Source organism: Pseudonaja textilis, chromosome 1 (genome assembly GCF_049901715.1).
Source record: "Pseudonaja textilis isolate UNSWEBS1 chromosome 1, rPseTex1.2, whole genome shotgun sequence".
NCBI classification, from domain to species: Eukaryota; Metazoa; Chordata; class Lepidosauria; order Squamata; family Elapidae; genus Pseudonaja; species Pseudonaja textilis.
In genome coordinates, this window is record NC_141990.1 from 323820916 (window position 1) to 323841206 (window position 20291).

At 45.7% G+C, this 20291-nt stretch overlaps 1 protein-coding gene and 1 long non-coding RNA gene across 3 annotated transcripts in view; one reads left to right on the forward strand and one right to left on the reverse strand.

The window, feature by feature from the left end:
- The window catches only part of LOC148128384 (uncharacterized), a 604018-nt gene that overhangs the window by 218339 nt on the left and 365388 nt on the right, over nucleotides 1-20291 (forward strand). The gene's annotated exons all lie outside the window — the stretch shown is intronic.
- Nucleotides 600-20202, reverse strand: ATP5F1D (ATP synthase F1 subunit delta). Of its 2 annotated transcripts, none has more exons than XM_087922723.1 (5): nucleotides 19985-20202; nucleotides 18842-18995; nucleotides 16569-16657; nucleotides 14873-14999; nucleotides 600-2800 (listed from the first exon to the last, which is right to left on the reverse strand). In XM_087922723.1, exons 1-4 carry the CDS (start codon nucleotides 20117-20119, stop codon nucleotides 14877-14879), a joined length of 501 nt encoding a protein of 166 aa, XP_087778849.1. In that variant the 5' UTR covers nucleotides 20120-20202; the 3' UTR covers nucleotides 600-2800; nucleotides 14873-14876. The 2 variants fall into 2 exon arrangements, with proteins under 2 accessions (XP_087778849.1, XP_026554873.1); XM_026699088.2 differs by lacking the exon at nucleotides 600-2800 and adding an exon at nucleotides 10524-10673.

Consider the following 20291-nt stretch of genomic DNA (forward strand, 5'->3'; position numbering starts at 1 on the left):
GAGCATTCACAACTTCTGGAGGCAAGTTGTTCCACTGGTTAATTGTCCTCACTGTTAGGAAATCTCCTTAAATTCTAGGTTGCTTCTCTCCTGGATTACTTTACATCCATTGTTTCTTGCTTTGGAGAATAGGTTGACCCGTTCTCTTCTTTGTGGCAGCCCCTGAAATATCAGAAGATTGCTATCCTGCCATCCCTCGTCCTTCTATTCGTTAAACTTAAGACATACCCAATTCCTGCAACCGTTCTTCATATGGACACGCCGTCAGTTCATATGAAGAGTGATATGCCTCTCCCAATGTCCCCATGGGGCTCCATCTAGGTTAGGCCCCATAATTGATTTGCAGCTCTGAACTCCACCTTGAGAATCTCGGATGATCCAAGAAAGCGTTCTCCACACTGCCAACAATCTGCCTCTTTTCCACCACCCCCGTAATAGTTCTGGGCATCAAAGATTTGGGTACCTCCCTCTTAAAATGAAGCAGCCTCGACCAGATTTTGACCTGCTTCAAAAATAAAGGGCGGCCTTGAGCTGGCGTGGGAAAATAGCTAGGCTATCTTGGTCATCGGAGAATAAATCCTCTGGGGAGTATTTGCATTTGGAGTCTTTATTTCTTGACCACGTGGAAAAGAGAAACTTAGGGTGCAATGCCGACCTTCAAGGAAAGCTATTTTTTTATTGGGGAAAAAAAGGGGGGGTGATTTGAGGAGACAGAATAAGCTGCACAACTCTGGAAATCAGCCACGCAAACTTAAATTGCTTGGGGGCAGTGCTGGAAGTATTAATTTTTCATTTCATCCCAACCAGCATCAAAGGAACTCGGGAAGGTGTCCATAGGTCCTTGAGTTTAGCTCCTCCCCAGCCTTGGCAAAGATGCCTCAACCTATAGATGAGTTCAAGCGAAAATCAGGACAGAATGCAAAATCTCTCCAGAAGTAAATCAATCCTTTAGTCCCTACAAAAAAAAAAAGAAAAGAAAAAACAAGAAGAAAGAAAGGATGATAGAAACAGGCACCACTCCTCTGGGGGGAAAAAAAAAAGAAGAAATTGATAATGTTCTAAAAAATTTGGTGCACTCATAAAATCCTGAGTTGAGGCTGGAGGAAGAGCGAAAATAAGGAAATGTTGGTGTGCGTGAGGGACAAAGACCCAGAGGAGATGAATGATAATAATGAAGGCAGAGTGGTCATTTCCCCATAGAAATCAGGCTGGGCATGATGAGAGCTGTAGTCCCATACATCTGGACGCTACCTGACAAAGCCGGGAAGACGGATGTGGAAGATGACCTTGTAGTCATGGTTGTTTTTTTCCTCCAACCGATGAATGGAAAGTCTTGTTTTCCGCCACCAGGTTCACTGCACAGCCTGTTCTTTCTGAGTGTGTGTGTGTGTGAGAGAGATCTGGCCCAGCACCCAGGGCAGCTGACCTAAGGTTATCGCTCTGAAGGCTATTCAAGCGTAGTGACTGGGTCATGGCGCACGAGGCTGGCCTCTATCTTTCTTCCGTCTCTTGAAGGACGGAAAGGAACAAAGTGCTGCCTTACTGGAACAATTAACAGCATAAAAACGGTTACTTGTTAAAACGATCCCACAGCTAGGAAGGAGAAGGGAAAAAAACAACGTTCCTCTAAAAGTTAATGGCTTGTTTGCCCAGTTCTGTATCTTACTTTACTCCTCTAGGCTTACATTTTCTCCAAAGGATTTCCAAAGTTGAACTTCAAGCCTGTTTCCTGGCACCAAAATTGAACAAGAATTCTTCTCCTTTCGCCCTCCAACAGCCCTCGCATTGAATTTTTGACTAGGCTTCAGAGAATAACGTGACAAAACACAGGTTCTAACCATCCTGGTCGACACAACCAATGAGATTGGTAGTAGAAGCTATCCTTACCGAAAATATAAAGATGCCAGACTGAGGTGGTACCAGTAATCCTGACAAAAATCTGAAAGGTTAGCCTGTCTCTTGTGTTACGGATAGGTGAGAAACAAAAAAGTGGGAAAGATAAGTAGCTGTGCCTTGACTCTTCAACTTTTATCATTTCCCCAAATGTGATTCGGCCCCCTTATATGGTCAAGTGTCCATTTGAAACATGAAGGCAGGTGGCTGGCTGATTCTGCACTGTTGTTTTTACGTGGCGTGTAGTTCTCTGTCTTGGAAAGCGGACACCCAAGTAACATCTACTCTGATGTGTTGCTCTGCCGGTGAGATGTGTCACACCCTTTTCTAGAGATGTCGCAACTTTGGACGATAACCGGTTCTCGCACTGCTTTCCCCATCCTGCTGCCGGTAGGTGCGTTTGGGGCCTAGTTTCCCAAATAGCCGTGGGGTTTGAATCCCAGCCCATCTACAGAGTTGCTCTAGATCAGGGGTGTCCAGCTTTGGTTATTTTTAAGACTTGAATTCTGGGAGTTGAAGTCCACAGGTCTTAAAGTTGTCACAGTTGGACCACTTGTGCTTTAGTTTTAGTTTTATTGCACCGTCACAGATCTACCAATGTTTTTCTCTCCCCCACAGTCCCGAGAGTTCATTCAGGTCCATATGAATCACCATCCCGAGTGCCAGAGGGCTGGTGGGTGGAAGATGCTTTGATTCCCAGTACACCAAGCACCGCTTGTGCCTCAGTTGTCGTCCTCGCCGTGTTTGTCTACCCCGTTCCACTGGGGGTCAGGGAGAGGCCTCAATCTGGAGAAAGACAGGCTCAATCTGGATAGGAGATCCGTAGAACACGAAGGAGTCTTTTTTTTTTTTCCAAATATTTCCTGGATTCTGCGTTTGGCGTCGACATGGAGTGGGGTAGCCTGTTCTGGGAGAGGAACAAATTGGTCGTGCCCCTTTCTTGCGAGCCCTCATGCTGAGTTGGCAGAGTCACGAACTCGGAAGAAGGAGGCTGAATTCTCTCCCCAAGGGAAGGAAAAACCTCTGCTGGGCCCTCCGGGAAATGGGGCATGTTATCCACCATTATCCCCGCAGAAAATTTCAGCATCCAGATAGGTGAGAGGGCTGGAGAAGCAGTTTAAATTGGGTCAAAGGTTCATAGTCCAAATTCTGCCTTTCTCTGGTTGGAAGGAGCTTAAAGGACCGAAGCACATTGTTTTCGGAGTACATACGACATACACACCAAGGTAGTCCAGTCCTTCCTCTGACCCAATTACACAAACACTACAGGTAGTCCTTGGCTTAACAACCAGAATTTCTGTTGCTAAGGAAGGTAGCTAAGTAATTTGTGCCTGATTTGTGGCTTTTTTTTGCCATGGTTGTAAAGCAAAAACAGTGCAGTCGTTAAGCAAATTGTGCAGTTGCTAAGCGAATCTGGCTTCCCATTGACTTTGCTTGTCAGAAGCCAGCTGGAAATGGCAGTCACATGACCCTGGGACATAGCAACCATCACAAATACAAGATGGCTGCCAAACACCCTGATTTTGATCATGTGACCATGAGGATGCTATGCTATTCTAAGTGCACAGATCAGCTGCATGTTGCTTTTCTCAGGGCTTCGAATGGTTGTAAATTGAGGACTACCTATGTTTATGGCTATTTGCTGAGCTTTCCCCATGAGGATAAAAAATGCTCGAGATATCCAAAGACCTGTTTCTTGGGATATAACAATGCTTTCTCTCCTCCCCACAATGAAGCAGTCTCTGCCAGAGGTCTCCAACCTTGGCTACTTTAAGCAAAGCTGGCTGGGGAATTCTGGGAGTTGAAGTCCTCCAGGCTTAAAGTGGCCAAGGTTACTGGCTGGGGAATTCTGGGAGTTGAAGTCCTCCAGGTTTAAAGTGGCCAAGATTGGTGACCCTTAGTCTCTGCTACTCAGCCAGGACCAGGTAGTCCTCAACTTATGACAACTGAGCCCCAACTTTCTGTCACCAAGCAAGGCATTGTGTTAAGCGCATTTTGCGCCGTTTTAGGACCTTCCTTGCCACAGTTGTTAAGTGGATCATTGCAGTTGTTAAGATAGCCCCAAGGTTGTTAAGTGAATCCGGCTTCTCCATTGACTTTGCTCTGACAAAAGGGGATCACATGACCCCGGGACACCGCGACTGTCATAAATAGGAGTCAGTTACAAAGTGTACACATTTTGATCATGTGGCCCTGAGGAGGCTGCACAGGTCGTAAGAGTGAAAAACGGTCCTAAGCCACTTTTTTCAGCGCCGTGGTTAACTTTGAATGGTCACTCAATGAACTGTTGTAAGCTGAGGACTACCTGTGCCAAAAAGGACTGACAGATAGTCCTTGACTTACAACAGTTCATTGAGTGACCGTTCAAAGTTAACCACGGCACTAAAAACAGTGGCTTAGGACCGTTTTTCACAGTTACAACCTTCGCAGCCTCCCCAGGATCACATGATCAAAATCCAGACTCCCCTGGTAACTGGTTCATACTTATGACCGTTGCAGTGTTCCGGATTCATGCTCTCCCCTTTTGCAACTTTCTGACCAGCAGAAGTCAATGGGGAAGCCAAGATTCACTTAACAACCAGGTTACTAACTTATCGAATGCAGTGATTCACTTAACCACGGTGGCATGAAAGGTCGTAAAATGGGGAGGAAGCCACTTAACTACAGAAATGTTGGGCTCCGTTGTGGTCATAACTCAGGGACTGTGTTAGTGTTTGGGGATAAACCCCCGAGCTGAGTGCACAGCAGCAGTCAAGCCAGGCAGCCAAATGAGAGTGAGGCTGGGCCCAAGAGTATACACACACTTGAGACAAATACACTGTTTGTGGTTTAAATAGGTATTTAATTCATACAGAGATTAAGAATAGTCATTCAGTCCATATATCAGTATCCAGTTTATCAAGTCCAGTTATCAAGTCCATTAACAGTAAATACAATGTCTTTATCTGCTTGTATATCTTCTTCTTAAGATACCTTTCTCTCAAGTACTAACGCTGAATCCACAGCTCACCAGTAAACAGTCCTTGTGTTCAGGTGAAATGGTATCTGGCACAGTAGCCTCCAAGGTAAGCAGATAGACGTTCCAACACAGTAGGCAACAGACCAGGAACAGTAACCAGGTGCATCCAGAAACCGGACTCAGACAGTTGCATCCAGAAGCCGGGGCTATTACGTTTCCCCTCTACCTATATGGCTGCCTGCAACCGCACCCACAATGACATTGCAGTTTCTTGTGCTTAAAGCTACAAAGCACTTAATCCTAGGTTCATATATTTATTCACCCAAACCAGTTGGAGTATCCATATACCCAACAGACTGCCTGACTTTACTTTGAATTGCCTCTGGGGGCTTTTCTCTTGAGCAAGGGTCTTCAATCTTGGCAAATTCAAGACTTGTGGACTTCAACTCCCAGAATTCCCGAGCTAACATGACTGGAGGAGGAATTCTGGGGATTGAAGTCCACAAGTCTTAAAGCTTCCAAGTTTGAAGACCCCCTGATTTAGATGTTTAATCAACCAACTAAGTAACATCATCAGTGCTAGAAGTGGGCGCGGTTATTCTCTTTTTATATTCTAGAATCTAGTGCAGGGCTCCCCAAACTTGGCAAGTTTAAGACTTGTGGACTTCAACTCCCAGAATTCCTGAGCTAACCCGACTGGAGGAGGAATTCTGGGAGTTGAAGTCCACATGTCTTGAAGCCGCCAAGTTTGAAGATCTCCTGAGCTCTTGAGGAACACGTTTTCCTCCAGACCAACCTTGGAGGACTCGCCTGGCTGTTGAAAACTAACAGCAGGGATGCCTCCATCCACCCTCATTTCTCATCTCTCCCTCTGCTTCTGTTCTGGCCCCTGGCCGGAAACCTTGGCTCAAAAGCCAGGCCGCTGGCAGCCCCAGCCCACTTCAGTCATTTCCCGGAGGAAGGCAAAACAAGGGTGAAGGAGGCAGCTGGACTCTTGGGAAGAGGCTTCCTCTGGGCCGACTCTTCCCTAGAAAGGAGGCGAGCGAAGGAGGCCTCAGAGACCGAACCTTATAAGGGGGAGGAGAAGGCGTTGGTGGGGTCTGGGGGGGGAGGCAGGGAAAGGACTCCTGGCCAGCAGCCCACATTCCTCACCTCATACCTCATTACCCAGAGAAAAGCCATCTTAGGACAGCCAAGGGATGGGGAGGATGTGTGTGTGTGTGTAAAATGCATGAGGGAAAATTCCTTGAAAAACAAGCGTCAGAAGGAAGAAGGACAACCCCTGACAGCTGGAGAGATTTAATCCGAAGCATATTTACAACAGTTCATTGACTGACCATTTGAAGGCACCGGAAAAAAAGTGACTTGCGACCGACCGCTCTTCACACTTACGACCAGGGGTGCGATTCAACCGGTGGGAACAACTGGTTCGGTGAGCTCGTGCTTCGCACGGGCTGGCTGGGGAATTCTGGGAATTCAAGTCCACGGGTTTTAAACTCGCCGAGGTTGGACGCTCCCTTCTTTTTAGACAGTTTATATTAACCCAACTACAGTTGGATGGGCTTATACAATAGCCGGACCATCATTTTATAAACACCCGATGCTTGGATTCAGACGACGTGTCCCCACCGCCCTCTGAAACCAACCCCGTGATAGATCAGCGCATTGTGCGAACGTAGCAGACATTTCCTTCTAGTATTTTCTGCCCCCTCCGCAAAGATTTGCATAACTCCCACTCTGTGAGATATGCAGCACTGGTTGCTTTGTTAGATGCTGCCTTTTTTTTTTTTAAAGAAGAGCAGGCAAACTTCTTAAGCAAGATACAGCTCAAACCCCAACATCTATTGTTGCCAGCCAACCCAAAATATTTTACTAAACTGTCAGAAGCAGATTATTGCGGGAGGGAGGGAGGTTTGGACGGTGGGGTGGGGGGGAAACAGAGGGCCTGGATGGTGTGGTGGAACAAAGAAAGGAGCTGAAGAGGAAAGCAAAGCCGGAAGCAGAACATCAAAAGATGGTGGTCTATTGCTGGCTATTCCTGTCCTGTTCTAATTAGGATCAGCTCTGGTCGTGTTCTGTGCGTGGCGAGAACATCTGACCTTTAGAAAGGAAGAGACTGGGGAGAAGGAGGGGTGGTGGCGAAGAGGAAGGGAAGCTGGAGACAAGACAAGCTTGGAATAATCCGCTGGTTGCTTTTAATAAACTCCGAAGCAAAGGAAGCTTTAAAAAGACCCAGAGGGTCTATTTTTTGATCTCTTGCAAGAGAGAGTGAGAATAGACGCGCGCAAGAGAGGTGGCGATACAAGACGGGATTGGAGAGGAGGACCAAGGCTGCATCCTTGGTGGCAAGACCAAAAATAACGGCATCATCGCACCCAGGCTGACGTGGGCACAACCCACTAAGCCGGCGTCACAGGCAGAACGGGTGAAATTCGAGGGAGGGTGAGGAGGAGGAGGAGGAAGAGAAAGCGAAGAGCCAATTTGGGTTGCGGGGAAATGGGAGGTTCGGCCAAATGAGAGCTGAGACAGACCTCCCCCCCCCGCGCCCCCCCCTTCCTGAAAATGGATGGTGTATGGATTTTGTCTGCAACCATCTCTGCAACTGCAACTTCCTCTGTGCCGATTTCAAATAGTCCAAGTATTATTTTTTTTAAAAAAATCAAAACAAAACAAGCAAACAAACTACTCTTTCAAGATGATTTGCAACCTATCTGAGAAATTGCTTTGAGAAAAACAAAAAAAAAAGCAAGCCCAAACAGACGGCAATAAGAGCTGCATTACAGCACTCTACGTCTACGTCTAAGTCAGGTTTTGACTCTGATACGACCAGGTTACACACAAAACTGACTTAGGAACATAAACCTAAAGAGGTGGGTTTGCTGGATGGTTAAGGCATCAGGCTAGGAAGCAAGCGAGCGTGAGTTCTAGTCCTACCTTAACCTTGAAAATCATCTGGGTGACTTTGGTCTGGTCCACTGACGGGGAACCTTTTTGGCAGAGTGCCCAAACTGGAACGCCTGTGCATGCAAGTGCACGTGTGCATGCCGGAGCGCCGGAAACCTGAAGACCAGCTGGCCAGTGTGCGCATACCAGGTTTTTTTAGCTGTTTTGGGGCTGTTTTCGTTTCCCGAAACAGCCCAGAAGACAACCTGAAAACAGACCCCAAAAGGGGCTGGTTTGGGGGCTGCTTTCTGGTACTCTGGAGCCCGCGAAGACCAACTGCCCAGTGCGCATGGCCACAGAGAAGGTTCTGCGTGCCACTTCTGGCACATGCGCCACAGGTTCGCCATCACGGGGCTGGTCCCTCTCTTTCTGCCCACCCCACCTCCCAGGGTGGTGGTTGTGGGGAAAGCCAGGAGGAAGCAGCTGTGTTGGATATGTTCGCCGCCTTGGGTTAGTTGTAACAAATAAGAAAGGCGGGATATAAATAAATAAAGGACCTCGACAAAGTGAAAATCAAAAACCACATTTATATGCCAAGGACGTTCAACTTTGCCAATGATATTCCCAGATCCTCTTGGTAAAGATTCTGTTAGAAAACCCTGGAGATAACGTGACCTCCTCACCCCACACGCACCCAGGCCAACCATGGCGGTGAACATTTCCAACATGCCTTCCCTCCAACTCGGTGCCTGAAAAAAGAACCACGGCTTGTGAGGAATCCTACTCCCACTATCTGTAGTACTTCCCAATTAATTCGTTTCTTTAATTACTAAACACAGATAGCCGTCGGCTTACAGCCATGATGGAGACCCAAACGTCTGTTGTTAAGTGAGACATTTGAGTGAGTTCCGCCTCGTTTTTACAGCTTTTCTTGCCACAGTTATTAAGGGAATCACTGCAGCTGACAAGTTAGCAACTCGGTTGCTAAGTGAATCTGGCTTCCCTGTTGGCTTGGCTTGTCAGGTGGTCGCAAAAAGGGTGATCCCGTGACCATGGGACACAGCAAAGGTCATCAAGATGAGCCAGTTGGCCAAGTATCTGACGTCAGGCCCGAAGCTGAATCAAACCTGCCTCATCAGAGAGTTCTGCTTTGAAATGGCTGCATTACTTTGCAATGCTGACATCTAGATCATGTGACCCTGGGGAGGCTGCCAAGGTCGTAACTGTGAAAAACGGTCGTAAGCCACATTTTTTCAGTGCCATTCGTAATTTTGAACGGTCACTAAACAAACAGTTGTAAGTCGAAGACCACCTGTAGAGAGGGGTCCAAAATTTTTGCAAGGCAAGCATATCTTGCCAGATTTTGATTCTTTTCTGATTCATTCTAAGAAAATAAAGATCATACCAGGAATGGCTGTCATGTAGCATGCTGGCAGCACACATTTTTGAGATTAAAGCAATATTTTTAAATGCAAGGTATCAGGCCAGAGAGCTATGTAGCCTTCAAGGGAAGTGCTTTAAGGGCCCATGTTTAGGAGGCAAATGTTGTTGTTTTTTAAAAGGCTTATCTTAGTGAAACAACATTTGGGAATGTGGGTTGTTTGTTTGGTTTTCATAACAATAGTGTTGCAAAGTGAATGTTTAACATTATTTTTGTCTAATGGGCTTGACATTCCTATTTGAGCGAACGGTATCCCAGGTGGAATGAGAGAACTTGGAGAATCTGCGGTTCATTTTGTTCAACTCTGAGCTTGATGCTAGAATTTCATACCTACGTTACACCTTTTACAAACCTGATGCTCACCTATTCATCTTATGCCTTCATACAGATAGTCCTCGACTTACAACCATAACTGAGCCCAACATTCCTGTTGTTAAGTGAGACATTTAAGTGAGTTTTGCCCCATTAAGTTTTCTTGCCTCAGTTGTTCAGTGAATCACTGCAACTGATAAGTTAGTAAACTGGCTGCCTTCCCCAGGGACTTTGCTTGTCAGAAGGTCGCAAAAGGGGATCGCGTGACCCTGGGGCACTGCGACCGTCACAAATATGAACCAGTTTGCCAAGTATCTGAATTTTGATGACGTGACCACGGGGATGCTGCAACGGTCATTAAGCGTGAAAAACAGTCATAAGTCCCTTTTTTCAGTGCTGCGGTAACTTTGAACAATCACTAAATGAACGGTTGTACGTGGAGGACGACCTGTACTTTGAGTGAAGAAGAAATTCCCCCATTGAGCAACTCTTACCAGCAAGACATTATTTTCCAACAGTTAGCAAAAATGCGCTTGGTCTTTCATTTTTATCTACTAATTCTCGCCTTCTCCAAAGGGACTAAAAACACACCAAATTGTTGTCTGAAAACTAATAAAGGAGAATATTTGTAGCTCGGGGTTGAAATGAGGAGTCCTTGGGGCTCTCTGAGCTTGGCTGCTTTCCTGCAGACGTTTCCATTACCAAACTAGCTAACTTTATCAGTGCACAAAAAATGTCACCTAGTTTGTCTGCGAGGAGACAACCAAGTTCAGAGAGCACCAAGGGATCCCCCTCATGCCTGAGAACAGTTCGGATATCTGAAATTAGCTATTTCTTTTATTGCTGAATGCACATACCCACTAACCGCTGAATGTCCCCATAAGGAGCATATACCCTGATCAAGAAACAGAGACTGTTTTGATTTTAGATGCGTGGTTTTCGCCACGTATCCACTGTATTTTATAAAGATGGCGAGCTGATTTCAGGTGTCATAACTGAAAAACCAACAGAAAAGTCAAGGAATAAAATAGGAGCTTTGGCCCAACCTTCCGCTTTGATCGGTAACAGTTAATTGTCAAGCTTTATTCACAAATTCTGTACAGACCAAAAAGAAGAGAGGGGAAGGATGAGGAGAGGTCCAGAACTTAAGGAAGCCACTTTCTGAAGCAACAGTGGTGGAATTTCCTGTAACGAAGAAAGAGAAGGAAGATCAGGACATTTTACAGCCAGGTTTTGTGTGGCTCGGGTGTTGCAAGTTGACCCTGGCTATTTGCTTTCTGGGTTTGGAACAGAAATTACATAAAAAAACAACTTTACTGCCGCTCAGGTCCTGCCCCCTGCCCCCCTCTCCTCTCCTCTCCTCTCCTCTCCCATGACAGGCTGAAGCTGTATAATTCCACTTCCCCATAGGGACAGGCCCAGTGGTAAAACACCTGTTCTACATACAGGAGGTCCGTGTGTAATCACCATTAAGACTGGGGGAAAAAAAACCTGTCTAAAACTTTGCAGAGCTTCTGCCAATCAAAACAAGTCATGCACAGACAAGATTTGCAACTTAGCACTGTTTTTGTTTTGGCAACAAGAGTGAATTAATTCCTACCCCAAGATGACAATGCAATTTTTAAAAGAAATGCTGCCAGAAATAAATGCAGTTTGGTAGAGGGGGCTCTGCGGAAAACCACCCCCTTCCACATTAATAACTCCGCAACCTTCCCAAGGATTAAAAATGAGTAGATGGAAAGATCTTTATCCAACAGAAGAGAATATTTGCAGCTCAGGATTGAATTGCGGAGTCCTCGGTACTCTCTGAGCTTGGCTATTTTCTTGCAGATATTTTATTACCCAACTAGGTTACATTAGCAGTTAACTAGCACATATATATGATCATTTCTCCACAGCACCTCAAGGCAGGACAAGAAGTAATGGCTGGGAACTGATCAAGGAGAGAAGCAACCTAGAACTGAAGAGAGATTTCCTGATAGTGAGAACAATTAACCAATGGGACGACTTGCCACCAAAATAGCAATAGCACTTGGACTTATATACCGCTTCACGGTGCTTTACAGCCCTCTCTAAGTGGTTTATAGAGTCAGCCTCTTTCTCCCAACAATCTGGGTCCGCATTTTACCCACCTCAGAAGGATGGAAGGCTGAGTCAACCTTGAGCCTGGTGAGATTCGATCTGCCAAATTGCCAGCAGCTGGCAGTCAGCAGAAGTGGCCTGCAGTTCTGAACTCGAACCACTGCGCCACCATGGCTCTACCCAAAAGCTGTGGGTGCTCCAACATTGGAGGTTTTTAAGAAGAGCCTGGACCACCACTTGTCTGGAATGGCATAGGGTTTCCTGCCTGAACAGGGTGTTGGACTAGATGACCTCCAAGGTCCCTTCCAAATCTATCATTCCATTCTGTTTGCATGCAGTTTGGCCTCTCAATTTTTACAAGCACTTTTCCTTTTTCTTACTGAGTGACAGTTTTGGGCTTCTTCCTCCACGTGGACATTATGCCTTAATTTAGAGGCCTGTATTACAAATACAGGTAGTCCTCAACTTATGACGACAATTGAGCCCACAATTTCCTTCAGAGGTCGTGATGGTCGTAAAGCGGGTCACCAATTTTATGACCTGCACAATTTTATGACCTTTTTTTTCTGGCCGCTGTTCAACAAATGTGGCAGTCACAAAGCAAACCCCAACAGTCATTAAGGGAAACCATCATTTGCTAATGGGCTGCCTTTCTCTGGAAATGGAAAGCAAACGTTGACTTCCGACAAAAACATTTAGAAAAATCGCAGTCGTGTGACTGTAGCTTTTTTTCGAGGTCCATCATAACTTTGAACAGCGTCTTAGCAATCAGTCATAAGCTGAGGACTACCTATACTGAAATCCAAGTGCATTCAGTTTAAATTCTTATAGGATGACATACCTCAATGCAGGTCAGGGTTATCCAAATTCTTATCCTGCTCCGCCACCTAGTGGCAGAGAGATGCCGGTGCAACACTCCCAACGCTTCACCTCCCCAGAATGGACATTTATAATCTGACTGGATTTGGATTATCTAGTTTGGCTTGTCGGGAAATTGAATAACCCAGAGGAAATGCAATTATGTCTTTGCTTGCAAGCAACCTAGACCAGGGATCTCCAACCACGGCAACTTTAAGCCTGGGAGGACTTGAACTCCCAGAATTCTGGGAGTTTAATTCCTCCAGGCTTAAAGTTGACAAAGTTGGAGACCTCTGACTTAAACTTCTCCTAAGTCTCTTCTCCCTCCTATCGGATTGTCTCTAGAGCAGTATTTCCCAACCTCAGCCACTCTGGCTGGGGAATTCTGGGAGATGAAGTCCACACATCTTCAGGTTGGGGAAGGTAGGAAACGAACTCATCTTCCTAATTTCCTTCGAATGCAGCATGCGTTCTCTCGGCCAGCCACCCTCCAGAAGCACTGGGCCGGAGTTCCTGACAGGCACAGAAAACGCACTGCTGAATCCTGGCCGTTGCAATCCTATCTACCCGGAACACGCTAGGCCGGAGTAGGACGAAGCCGTACTAAAAAGAGAGAGACAATGTAGCTGCTCCTCCATGCCAAGAGAAGGCTGTACTGGGTGGCCAGAAAGTGGCCTTTTCAGCCATTCTTTTTGCAGACAGAAAGCAGCCGGCCATTCATAATTGCTGCATTCACACGACAGGCTTTGCCCCAGCGCATGAATCAGACGATGGCTTAGCATGAGGACCTAGACATGATCGGGCTAGGTTTCCCCCACTCAAAGTTAAAGTCTTCCTTGGGTGGAGCCCAAATCCTGATGATGTCATGAACAAGCCTGTGCAATTTTTATTGGCTCCATTACAGAAAAGCAGCGTTGCCTTCACACATGGCTCATTTTTAAATTTCCCAGGCTAGTTGATGGTCCTCATGCCCCCCCAACCCCTGGTGGTCTCCTATCCAGGTATCAAGCCAGGTTCTGACCTTACCAGGGCCTGCTGTCCACAGGAAGCACTCCAAGGCCCAGAATCCACAAATTCATCCACGCTTTAAAAGCAAGCTATGTGAACCCAGCCGGCAAAGCTTCGGTCTGGGACTCTGGGTGTCCACCTGGGGTGCTCCCCTTACGGAAGCTATTTTATTCCACTGTTGAGCCAAAGAAAAGGCTTTCTGGTGAATTATAGTGCAGAGAGGAAATGGGAAGATAATAAGGGGGGAAAAAAACTGTATGTTGAATGACCAAACCTGGCAGGTCGTGATTAAACTACCTCACCTGAGCATGGCCTTTCTTAATGCTTGATGGCCTACCTAGGTGGCATGGGGTCTTTGTGTGTGGTTCCTTCCATCCTTCTCGTTTTCATCTTCTTTCCTTCCTCCATCCCTCCCTTTCCCCCTTTCTCCTTCTTCCCTCTTTCTTCTCCCTATTTCAGGTTGGTTGTAACATCAAACAGTTGTTAAGTGACCGGTCATAAATTGAGGACTACCTGTATCTTTATATATAAATTACTGCCACCGTGACAGGTTAACAGAGTTGGAAGGGACCTTGAAGGTCATCTAGTCCAACCCCCCGCCCAAGCAGGAGACCCTACACCATTTCTGATAGATAGGAGTCCTATTTCTTCTCAAGTGATGAAATCTCAAGTGATGAAGCTCCCACAACTTCCAAAGGCAACTTCTTTTCCATGGGTTGATTGTTCTCACCGTCAGAAAATTTCTCCTTATTTCCAGGTTGAATCTCTCCTGGGTCAGTTTCCCTCCAATGTTCCTTGTCTGGCCTTCAAGTGCCTTGGAAAATAGCATGACCCCTATCTACGGCGTATGATGCTAAAAATATTTTCATGCCCAGCTCTCAGTTCCACGCTCAAGAACATAGCCTTTACAGATAATCCTCAACTTAAAACCATTTGATTAGTGGCTGTTCAAAGTTACAACAGCATTAAAAAAAAAAGGACACAACCATTTTCCCATTTATGACTGTTGCAGCATCTGCACAATCATGTGATGAAAACTCAGGCTCTTGGCAACTGGCATGTATTTAGGATGGTTGCAGTGCCCCCGGGGTCCTGTGATCACCTTTTGTGACCTTCTGACAAGTAAAGTCAATGAGGAAACCAGGTTCATTTAACAACCATGTTACTAACTTAACAATTTAAGTGATTCACTTAATGACTGCGTCAAAAAAAAAAAAGTAAAATGTGTCAAAATTCACTTAACTGTCTTGCTTAGCAATGGAAATTATGGTCTCCGTTGTGGTCCTATGTCAAGGACTATCTGTATTGCCTGGCCAGAAAAAAAACCCTGCGGTCCTCGACTATAAATCCTCAAATGCCAGCTGCCGACTGAACGGGGAGTTCTAAGCAGGTGTCGGAGGCTCAACCAAAGCAGAAACCCAACGAGAATTACTTACCTGCTCACTCCAAAGCTTTCACAATTGCTTCGTTGGCTTCCACCTTGATCTGTGCTTCTACTTTTGCTACCTCATCGGTGGCCGATGCGAGTTCCGACAATGCTTTGTCCAAGTTTGACTTAGCTGTCTGTGTACAGGAAAAGATATCAGGGTTTAAGGCAAAAGAAGCAACACCAGTCGATATGGGGGCCTTGTAGGGAAAGAGAAATGGATGTGGATATCGAAAGGCACCTGCTGTGTAGGGTAGTGTTCCACAACCTCGGGAACTTTTAAGATGCAGGGACCTCAACTTCCAGAATTGCGAACCAGCAGGGATGACTTGGATGACTGAGAATCTCTACGGACTTTGAGCAATTTGTGATGACCCAGGGTGGGATACAAAATAAACACAGTCACAAAAAACAGGTGAAGCCCCTTTTATTCCTTCACTTTGCTTCCCAGCTCCAAATATCCTTCACTGGAGACAAAAAAACTCCCACACGAGCAGTTACAAGAAGGAGGAAATGCCGTTTAAATTATAAAGAGTAAAAAACAACACAAGCCATGCAAGATAAGGGCTTGAAGACGTCCACAGATATCAGAACACACACTGGGAAGGACGCCAAACTCAGAGAGGAACAATAAACTAGAGATATTTCCATGCACTCGCCCATACACATGTCCACCCTCTTATCCTGTTGTCACAGCTGCAGCCCATGAAGAGGATCAAGGCCCCCTCCTCCCCAGTAGACCACGTCTCTCCCTTATCCTCTCCTCCCTGCGTGCCCTAGGATGGAGAGGGGATGGGCCTGGGTCCTCCTCTGACTGCCCAGCCGGCCTCTGCCCTTCCCCAGCCTCCTCCACAACCTCCAGAGCCACACTTCCACTCCCTGTCGGCTGTTCCTCCTCTCCCTCAGAGTCAGTCTCCACCAGGGTCATGACACAATTTGGGATGAACACTCTTTGAATGATGTGGGAGTAGGAATGGATTTCCAGAGGAAAAAACTGCAGACTACAGGAACGAGGAGTACTACTCAGGTGATCCCAAGGGCACATAAACCTCCAAGTGGCCTCAACTACTCTAAAAGGATGCAAATGACCAGCTGTCTGCAAGGAATATAAATCTTTCCATTCCCCACTATCCTGTTAGTGCTGAAGAAGCTTCTTGGATGAGAAGCGAAACGTCTTCAAAAGAAAAAAACAAAGTCCAGTTGCCTCCTGAAAAAAGCACCTTTGGGACAGCCATGACCTGGATGGCTGAGAATCTCTACAGACTGCCAACTGGCATGTTTGCATTGATGAGCAGGATGTCCCATTCATGTCTTCTAGAGAGTCTTTAATAATCAAAAGATTAGTACTTGAGAGATCTTTGGTGCTCTCTGAGCTTGGTAGCTTTAATTGCAGACATTTCATTACCCAACTAGGTAACATCATCAGTGCTAGCAAGGAATGGGGTTTGCTCTCAGGACCCTTCATTTCAAACTTAACTACAAAAACGAGTACTTCTTTAACCAAACCGTTTTTTTTTTACTTTGAATACTGACTGAAATGGTAATTGAGCTGCAGCAGAATTGATTTTTTTTTTAAAAAAAGAGAGCGAACTGCAGTGCTGCTCAGTCAGCCTGGTGCAGAGAAATCCCCCCTAATTTGGCAGCCAAGTGGGGATTGTCTGCAGGAGGTGGTGGAAGGAAGAAATGAAAAGCAGACCAATACTAACCGCAGCATCGAGCTGATCCAATAAAGCCACTTCTTCAGCTAACAGCTGGACTGAGGAATCTGCATTCACAGTGAGGGAACCGCTGCTCACTGCACAGTTGCAAAGAAATGGTATAATCAGTCAGTGTCAAAGGGCCCCAAGTAATTAGAATTCCCTCCCTACAGAGATTTGCTTATTTCATTCCTTTTCTAGCTAGGCAATGATGGATGTTCTCTGGGTGATGGCCTGGCTAATGAAATGCATGAGGTACAAAACTACAATCAATGATGGTGGGAGGACCAGCCAGAGGTCAGAAAATGCAGACTGTAACAAAGCCAAAGCAAAACCACCAGCAAAAGAAGAGCAACCACAAACCCACTAATTATTTAAAATATCCAGAAGGAAAAGGAAGATTTCTGCCGGATGCTTGAGGTACATCCTCAGGTTTCCCCAAATATCTTCCAATTCTCCACAAAAATGCATGGTGGAAAAAAAACATTTTCCCAAAGAAAAAGGGCTTAAGTTTCGCCTAGAAACAATACCACCTCCCCCCACCCAACAATTCAAATTTCAGTGAAGCAACGATGAAGAATCCTGGGAATTGTAGTCTAAACATGCCTGGAGAAAGTTAACCAGGGAATCTAATCAATCTAAATATAACTAGAGTGGATTAGGGTATAAGGGGGTGACGTACAAGTAGTTCTCAATTTATGACCACAGTTGAGTTCAACATTTCTGTTGCTAAGCAAGACAGTCGAGTTTTTGCCCCGTTTTATGACCTTTCTTGCCACAAGTGTCGTGAATCAATGCAGTTATGGGTGTTGAGTGAATCTGGCTTCCCCCATTGACTCTGCTTGTCAGAAGGTTGTAAAAAGTCATCACATGATCCCGGATAACTGCAACCATCATAAATACATGCCAGTTGCCAACTGTCTGAATTTTGATCATGTGACCATGGGATGCTGCAAGGGTCCTAAGTATGAAAAACAATCATTAGTCACTTTTCTCAGTGCGGCTGTAACGGCCATTAACAAATTTGGATGTTGCCAAATCAGGCATCTTGCATTGCTACCATCACCTTCATTTTATCAGCTCAGTGGGTGAAGGAGAGTGAGCGTGGCCACTTTTAATCCTTTCTGTGCATATACAGGTACACTGAACATAAAATCACAGGGCTGGAAGGCGCTTTGGAGACCTACGCCCAGCCCACAGGCTAAGGCAGGAGACCTAATATCACCCTGATCAAATTATTGTCCAGTCTATTCTTGAAAACCTCCAGTGATGGAACACCCACAACCTCAGGAGGTAAGCTACTCCATTAATTGTTCTGTCAGAAAATTTCTCCTTACTTCTAGGTTGGCTCTCTTTTTAACAAGCTTCCAGCCATTGCTTCTTGTCCTGCCTTCTGGTACTTAGGAGAATAAGTCAGTCCCCTCTTCTCTGAGACAACCAGTCAAGCATTAGAAGAGAATGGTAATTTCTCCCTCAATTCTCCTCTTAGATCAAGGCTGTGAAACTCCTGGCCTGCGGGCTGGATGTGTCACATGCTGACCACACCCACACCCAGTATAGTGAAGGGGGAAAAAAGTCCCAATATGTCAAGTGACGCCGTAATGTGAGTTTGACATCCCTGTCTTAAATATACTAGACATACCAAGCTCCTTTGCCATTCACCGTAGGATTTAGCCTACACACCTTTACCATCCTTGTTCTTTTTTGCACTTTCTAGGGCAGGTGTCTTCAAACTTGGCAAATTTAAGACTTGTAGACTTCAAGTTCCAGAATTCCTCCTCCAGTCATGTTAGCTCAGGAATTCTGGGAGTTGAAGTCCACAAGTCTTAAATTTGCCAAGTTTGAAGACCCTTATTCTCGGGTCTCAGCAACATGCTTGTATTACGGTGACCAGAACTAAATGCTTTATTCCAAGTGTGCCTCATACCTAGTGTGGTATAAAGTGGTATTATTTGTCGTGACCTTGATGCTATTATCACAATTAATCTTTGGAAGTGAATAGCTAGTCAATATTTGGAAGAAAGAGAATTAATTTGGGGAGGCGAACAAGTCCTTTCTCTAGCTGTGAACAATAATTTTGCAAAATATGAGAATGTTTTATTTCAAGCAAAAGTTTGTGCTCAGAAACACTTCAGCAGTTACTTTAGCTAATTATGGATAGTTCCCAAGCCCAGTTTGCACATTCTCATTCAGAGGAAAACTGGGCTGCGGATCTTTTCTGAAAGATGCCCTCAGCCAAGATAATTTCCTGTTTTTTCACCAGCTTTCATTTTCACACGCACCAAAATATTTTTTGGAGGAGCCATCCTCATCAAAGACGGTTACAATGCCAGGTCTCAGGACTTGCAGAGTAGGAACGTGAGAGGCCAAGATGCCAAAGGATCCACTTAAGGTGGGAACATCCACCTGTTTCACAACAGTAGCGTTGTAGAAAATCTGTAGGGAAAAAAATAGGAAAGAAAATAGATAGTTCTCAACATACAACCGTTCATTTAGTGACTGTTCAAAGTTACAACTGCACTGGAAAATGTGATTTATGATCATTTTTCACACTTATAACTATTGCAGCATCCCCATGGTCACATAATCAAAATTCAGCCGCTTGGGAACTCACACTTATGACCAGTGTAGTGACCTGGGTCATGTAATCCCCTTTTGCAGCCTTCTGACAAGCAAAGTCAATGGGGAAAACCAGATCTACTTAATAACCATGTTACTAATTTAACAACTGCAGTGATTCACTTAACAACTGTGGCAAGGAAACTCATAAAATGGAAAAAACATTCACATGAAAATAATTTTGGGCTCAATTGTGGTTGTAAGTCAAGGACTACCTGTAAAGGTCTATTTCCAAGGAACCTGAAAAGGAGAGAAAGCTCAGCAGCACAATTTTTTTAAATAAAGCAAGAGAGAAGAGAGAGAGCTGATAATTATTTTTGATTCATATGAAGGATACTTATATACCACGCAGAGTTGCTGACAATCAAATGGTATATAAATTAAAAAATAATTATTTATCTGGGTACAGAACCCATGGCCTCCAAAAATTTGAAACGATGTCCTCCAGCTCCAATCCAGGAAGCCCAATACAGATAATCCTCGATTTATGACCAGAATTTCAATTAGTAAACCAAGGCAGCTGTTAAGTGAATCGTGCCCAATTTCAAAGCCTTTTTTCCCCCATGGGTTATTAAGTGAATCATGTAGTTGTTAAGCGAATCCAGCCTCCTTCTCCGCCTACATTGCTTGCATCTCGATCTGGTTAACTACAACAGGCTAAACCCGGGTTAACAAAACACGTGACCTTCACGGATGCCCAAACCCATAAGACCGTTCCGACAACGAATACGAGACCCAGCAAGCAGGTCGGGCACTGCCGCCCCGAGGCCCACATGCCCGTCTCAGTTCGGTTGCCATGACAATACCTGAGAGGGCGAGGCGAAGGTGAAGGCCAGCTGTGCAGGGCCCGTAGCAGCTGCCGCCGCTTCGGCATAATGACGGGACGGGGAGCGGGACCCCAAAACCAAAGCGCGGGCGAGAAAACGACCGACTGGGAACATGGCGAAGCCAAGGGCAGAGCGGATGAGAAGCAGAGAGGTCGACCGGCAACCAAGCCTGGCCTACAACTCCCAGCAGACTCCGCGGTGGGGGGGAGGAAAAGAGGGTTTGCCGCGAGGCATGACGGGAAGCAGGACGTCCTCACTCTCATGAACATGACCGGATTTTTTTTTC